At 32.8% G+C, this 6,603-nt stretch overlaps 1 protein-coding gene across 1 annotated transcript; it reads left to right on the plus strand.

Annotated features, from left to right (window-relative positions):
• Positions 1-252: 252 nt before the first annotated feature.
• LOC21394653 lies at positions 253-6,117 on the plus strand. The gene is made up of 3 exons (XM_024164562.1): positions 253-406; positions 3,717-4,833; positions 5,045-6,117. The coding sequence occupies exons 2-3, from the start codon at positions 3,739-3,741 to the stop codon at positions 5,933-5,935; spliced, it is 1,986 nt and encodes a 661-aa protein (XP_024020330.1). The 5' UTR covers positions 253-406; positions 3,717-3,738; the 3' UTR covers positions 5,936-6,117.
• The last annotated feature ends 486 nt before the right edge of the window (positions 6,118-6,603 follow it).

Raw genomic sequence — 6,603 nt, forward strand, 5'->3', positions numbered from 1 at the left:
TTTGTATTCATCCTCCAGCTATGATAATTCCTTTTTCTTTTTTCGTCCTTTAGAATGAAGCAAAGAATTTATTTGTATTCAACCTTCAGCCAAGATAATTTCTTTTTCCTTTTCCGTCCTTGAGAATGAAGCAAAGAATTTATTTTTGCTTTTTTTTTTTCTTTCTTCGTTTTTTATTCTCATTCATTCTCTTGGTCTGCTCTCTACATATAAAGCTAATGACCATCTCTTCTTTTGCCCTTAACCCCACGCCTCACCCTTCTCATAAGATCCTCCCGCTTTCTGTCAACTTGATTTTCAGACTTCCATTGCCCCACAAGAACTCATTTTCACTCATATTTAGTTCGAACTTTCTTTAATTACGCTCGTTCGACATTGGTGAATGTTCTTGGCACAAATATAACTGGTAAGATGATTTTTTTCCCCCTGAATTTAAATATATATATATATATATATATATAACTGCCAGTTTGGTTTTTTGGTCTCTCTATTATTCTGATTTTTTCCTTCCTACATGCAAAGTAAATGTTCTATATATTTTGGAAAAATTCCCGAAATACGCCTTGTGTTGCTTTACTGCACGTATTCCCCTCTCATTAGATAAATACTAAAATATCACATGTATTGTTTTCAAATAGCACGTTCATTCCTTTTGTTTTGAGAATAGTATAAAAATAGGGAATCTTTGCATATCATTTAAATCATTAATTAACAAACATATTAAATAAAATAAATACTAAAAGACAAAAGAAAACTAAATATAAAATTAATGAAAGGAATTTCTCTGGTAAGCCGGTTTATTAGTAGGGCTAGTTTCTAACAATTGGATCTGGTCAAAATCTAATCAGATTAAAATAGTATGCATAACAAATAATTTTTTATTTAGATTTAACAGTTGAAAAATAAAAAACTACCGATAATTCATTTTTTTTAGTCCTAGTAAAGTGAAAAACAAGAAGAATCCATAGAAAATGAATAGGTTTTGGGCAAACTCATCTTCATTATATAGTGCCTCTATGGATTACGGTCTTTGTTCGGTTCTTGTTAGTTAGCCATGGAAATCTAAATGTGCCAATTGAGTTGCTAAAGAGGTGGCCAATAATTGTGTTTCCAATAAAAAAAAAAAAAAAACTTCTACTTCTTTTTCATATTGCAATGAAGACCCCCGTGCGGGGACAATCTTACGATGAAAGATCTCATGTAGCGCCTTTCAACAGTTAGATCTCCTTGGGACGAGGCAACCTTTTTTTATTAGCCATAGAATTTTTCCCCCTTCTATTGGCTCCTATTATTTTCCTTTGTTGTGTCTCATGAGTTTTTTAAGCTTTATTTTATTAATATTCTAGTTCATTAATGTTTTTAAATATTATTTAAGATCGATTTAGTGTTGTTTAAAATTTTGAAGAATTGATTCCCTTTAGGGTTAGTTTGTTACTAATATGTTTTTTGTACAAATTATTGAGGGTAGTATTGATTGTTTAAAAAGTTGACTGGTGCATTTCACTGGTCAAGATTTTTTTTTGTTTTTTTTTTTTGGACCACTTTAAAAAATACGATAGATAAACTTGATGTTTAAATGAAGACCTGCGATATTTCAGGTATTTATATATATAATAAGAGAGACAAAATGACTAAAAAGTAAAACTACAGATATTTCATGTATTTTTTTGTCAATACTTATTGCTGTCATCTCACATGATGTAGATCACACACAACGTGCAACTTCTTTTCACTATAGATAAATTTATTTAAAAGACAGATACATCTAACACTTCTGTAATTAATTTGTGTATGATATATGCTCTTTTTTAGTTTTTCCTTTTTTTTTTTTTTTTTTTTTTTGTTGTCTTAGATACGTATAGCATACCATCAATAATTATTGGATGCGCAATACTGTTCACTGTTTCGAAACACGTACTTAGAAATTAAATTGCAGAATTTTTATTGTAAAAATTAAATCATAGAATTAATAATTAATTTGTATTATATGCAAGTAAATCAAAGTCTAACCATTAGCATAATGATAGCATAACAACCAGGCTATTTGCGTCATTCAGCTGCCTTTATAGCATCTTCTGATGATGAGCTCATGGGGGGGCTTTATTGTCCCAGCTATGTTCTTGTTAGTTTTGATTTGAATTCGTCCTCAAATTTTAACAAATTTGCCTTTGTGCCTATTAATTTCTTTTTTCGTCGGTAAGGAATTTTCTTTTGCCTTTTATTCTTTTCATTGTCTACTCTTCATTTTTTTTTTTTTCCTTTTTTCGTTTTCATTAAGCGGTCGTTTCAATTTTTCATCTTAAATTCAGCAACACTTGAATCTCGTGATAAAAAATAACTCGGGCAAGTAATGCTCCCCATCTTGCCACTCATGATAATACATTTTTACTTTTATTTTTTATTTTTTATTTTTTGCGGGATTAGGAAGCAAAGATAATTCTAAATCTCCCTCCTTTTTTTCCCTCTTTTTCTTTCTTCTTTCTTCTTTCTTCTTTTTCTTTTTTCTTTTCCTTTTCTTTTTCTTTTCCTTTTCTTTTTTGTCTTCAACCTATCTTGGTCTTCTCGCTACCAATATAGCTACAAACCGTCTCTTCTTTCACCCTTGAACCTCCATGCTTCATCCTTTCTAACAACCACTTGCCATCCTATAATCTCTATATATCATTTCTCTCTTTCAACTTAGATTCAGCAACACTTGAATCTAGTGACTAAAAATAACTCGGCCAAGTAATGCTCACATCTTGACACTCATCATGATAATACATTTTTATTTTTATTTTTATTTTTATTTTATTTTATTTTATTTTTTGTTGTTCGACTAGGAAGCAAAGAAAATTCTATTTCTCCCTCCTTTTTTTTTCTCTCTTTTTCTTTCTTCTTTTTCTTTTCCTTTTCTTTTTTGTCTTCAACCTATCTTGGTCTTCTCGCTACCAATGCTTGAACCTCTTCTTTCACCCTTGAACCTCCATGCTTCACCTTTTCTAACAGTTTCTTGCCATCCAATAATCTCTATACAGCATTTCTCTCTTTCAACATTATTTTTATTCTTACTTTGATTCACCCCAATTATGATTTTCTCAGATGACTATCGCTCCCTGCTAAATGCTATTGGGTTAGTTATTATAATTGGTAAGCTGATTTTTTTTCCCCTCCAAATTGATGACTTTTGTTCTTTGTTTTTTTGTTTTTGTTTTTGTTTTTTGTTTTTGTTTTTGTTTTTGTTTTTGTTTTTCTTTATTTTTTTTTTGTTTTTTGTTTTTTTTGTGACTTTTGTTTGCATACATGTAAACAAAAAGTTCAAAACATTTTATAAACAAGAAGTAGCCAATATATACTTGGTTATGCCTTAATGATGCAGCATAATTAGCGAATATTTTAAAATAGGAGTTATCTTTAGGAATTATCTCTTCTATTAGGATTTTATGTACTTTGCTTTGCCGTAGGTTAAGATTAGTTTTCAATTTAAAGGCCTTCAGTTTTACTTTGTCATTCAGTTTTTGGTTATTAATAAAGTCCTATGAGAGTTCTCTCAATAATATACGTCTTTTACGCTTCCGCTACATCACTTCTCCTATGATTTAGACAACATAAAAACAGTACGTTTTTTTATTCATTTTAGATTAAATATTTCATTAATTAATAGATGCATAAAATATATACATATTTAGCTAATTTTGTGTTTGATATTATATATATATATATATATATATTGTTAGGTGTGAGAAATTACAGAGAGAAATGAATCAGATTGAACACTGGAGTCACCAACAACATCCTTTGCTCCTAAGAAAGGATGAGCAACAAGGATTACCAACATCCTTTACCTGCGAAATATGTGATGAGTATTCCGTGGCTGTTAATGATGAACTCTACTATGTCTGTGATTCATGCAAATTTTATGTCCACAAATCTTGTGCTGAGTCGCCTCGTCAAATCAACCACTCTTTTCATCCTTCCCACCCTCTCGCCTTGTCTACTCGCAGAAACTATTATTGCGACTCTTGTCACCAATACTTCAGAAATGCTGTCTCTTTCAAATGTGTTCAATGCAATTTTGAAATGGACGTGAAATGTGCTTTGATGCCCCCTATAACATGTGAAAGCCAAGAGCACATCCAGCATTTCTCTCACCAGCACCCATTGCCACTTGTTCAGGACGTTGACAACAGAAATGAAACTAAATTATGCTTCGTATGTCACTTAACATGTTCATCTGGTACGGATTATGGCTGCACAAAATGTAGGCATTTCTTGCATAAATCATGTGCAGAGTTGCCACGAGAAATCAAACATTCTGTCCATCCCAATCACGGCCTTCTCACCCTTGGTGTTACGCATGCCTGGTTCACTTGCAGTTTATGTGACAAGAAAGACGGCCAGACCTTATTGTTTAAATGTCGTCAGTGTACGTTTCAGTTGTGTGTGAAATGTGGTATGACGGTGAAAGGAATCAATAGCATTAGGTATGAGGACCATGAGCACCTTCTTTGTTTTCTGGAGAACACATACAATAAACTTGGTCTTTGCAACAGCTACGATGCCTATTGTAAACACCCAGTTCTCTCCAATGCCACTGAATTTTCTCATACCCAGTGTTCTATATTCCGTTGTTTGGATTGTGATTTCAAAGTGCACTTGCTATGTGGTCCATTGCCAGCGGTCATTCAATATGAGTACCACAAACACCCTCTCATCCTTGTGGATTCGCTCGAGGAAGACAATTCGGGCGAATATTATTGTGATGTTTGTGAAACTGAAAGAGATCCAAGAATTCGGTTGTATTATTGTGAAGAGTGTAAATTTTTTGCTCATGTGCACTGCGTGATGTCTGAGGTATGTTCTTTATCGAATCCATTTTCAATATGGTATTTCAATTATTTCTCTTTTTTCATCTTGTAAATTTTTTGCTCACGTACCAACAGGGTGGGTTTGCTTGATTCTTTTAGTGAATATTCCACATCTTCTATTGTAAATTCTTGCGTTATGGTAGATGCAACTTTATCCCTGCCACACATCTGATGCAGAGCTAATTAATTATGATCAGATTATTAAAGTACTTAAGGGAGACCTTAGTAATGTGGAGCTGAAGACCATTGGAGCAGATTTCTGGAATTTTTCTGAAGAAGCTGTACTTCTGGCAGAGAAAGTGCAGGCCAAGTCTTCCGTAACCTTTAAAGATTTATTAAACACCGCACTAAGTGAGGCACAGTGGCTCACGAGTGATTTCACATGGGATACATCATCTCATGAGGAGAATAAGGGACAACAAGCTGTTAGTCAAAGCACTGCTGATCAGCTTAATCTTACAGATGACTATATTAATGAGCTTCTACGACTTTGTCGCTATACTGAAGTGGATTTCAGCAACTTCACTAATGCCCTTAAGAGATACTTTTACAGGAAAAGCTTGAAAATAAACTCTGACGATTTAGCATTGAAAGTCATTGACATTGAGGGTTATAAGGTCCCTTTTACTTTGGCCCCTGTTCTAAAAGTCTTACTTCGCAAATATAAAGATATTTGTGTGGATTCCAAGGAATCACTTGCAGTGAAGAGCATTGCCCTTTCCTTTTTATGTAAGGTGGTAAAGCAAATGCATAGTACCAGGGTCCAAGACATCACCAAAGATCTTCTTCAAGATTGGTATTTCTACGTCGAATTCGCTGATTATAGGGTCAACTTAAAAGTCAACTTTCTAAAGCAATATCTACAGAAAATCACAAGAGCTTTTTTTGGTTTCCAACTTAAAAAAGTTGAATCAAACGTCCCTACAATAATAAGCAAAAAAATTGATGAGCTAAAACTCCTGCAACTTCAATACGAAACTAAACTTCAGGAATGTCAGAAATTTCGCCAGACTTCTCCAAAGCCAAAATTTGTGAATGAGTGCTTGAATGAGGCTGCAAAGTTGGAGTGGAATACTGCAATTAGCTAAGTTTAATTTTGTTTTGTGTGCCTTTAATTTGTTTCATATAATAATGGGGACTGGGATAATGTTGTTGGTTTTATATAATAGCGGTTAACTAAAGCCACACATTAGAAGATTGATTGTGCCTTATTTTTCTCTTCATTTCTTTTTTTTTTTCCAATAATGTTCTCTCATCATAAACTATTTAAGGGCAGTAAAGTGTGATGTATTGCAACTCTTTTTCTACATAAATACATACATACACACATATATAAATATAAATATATATATATATATATCATATAAGACTAATGCTCACTAGTAGAAATCTGGAATGTAATGAACGTTAATAACCGTTATTAAAAGATTAGACGACAGTTAGGAGAACTGTCGTCTAATCATGAGTCGTTAAATGTTTGTGGCACATAACGACGGTAATTATTCCTCGTTAAAAACTAGACTAGACGATAGTTTTTTTAGTAAACCGTCGTCTAATTTCATGAAAAATAGAGTTAGGGTGTTATTTTAGACAACGGTTTTTTATAAAACTGACATCTAATGTTAATATTTAATCACAGTTTCAAGCGAAAACCGTCGTTATATGTTCTTCCTAAATATAAAAAAAAAAATACATGATGTTTATTCGTTGTCCCACGGGTTGGCCTATTAATCCCGTGTGTTATCAATTTTTTGGC

The sequence above is a fragment of the Morus notabilis genome, unplaced genomic scaffold (genome assembly GCF_000414095.1).
Source record: "Morus notabilis unplaced genomic scaffold, ASM41409v2 Scaffold651, whole genome shotgun sequence".
Taxonomy (NCBI): domain Eukaryota; kingdom Viridiplantae; phylum Streptophyta; class Magnoliopsida; order Rosales; family Moraceae; genus Morus; species Morus notabilis.

Bases quoted from the DNA above. Each gene is read 5' to 3' on its own strand.
- LOC21394653 (XM_024164562.1), top strand. From the start codon at position 3,739: ATGAATCAGATTGAACACTGGAGTCACCAACAACATCCTTTGCTCCTA. The intron at 4,834-5,044 runs GTATGTTCTTTA...AATTATGATCAG, and splicing joins TGCACTGCGTGATGTCTGAG to ATTATTAAAGTACTTAAGGG.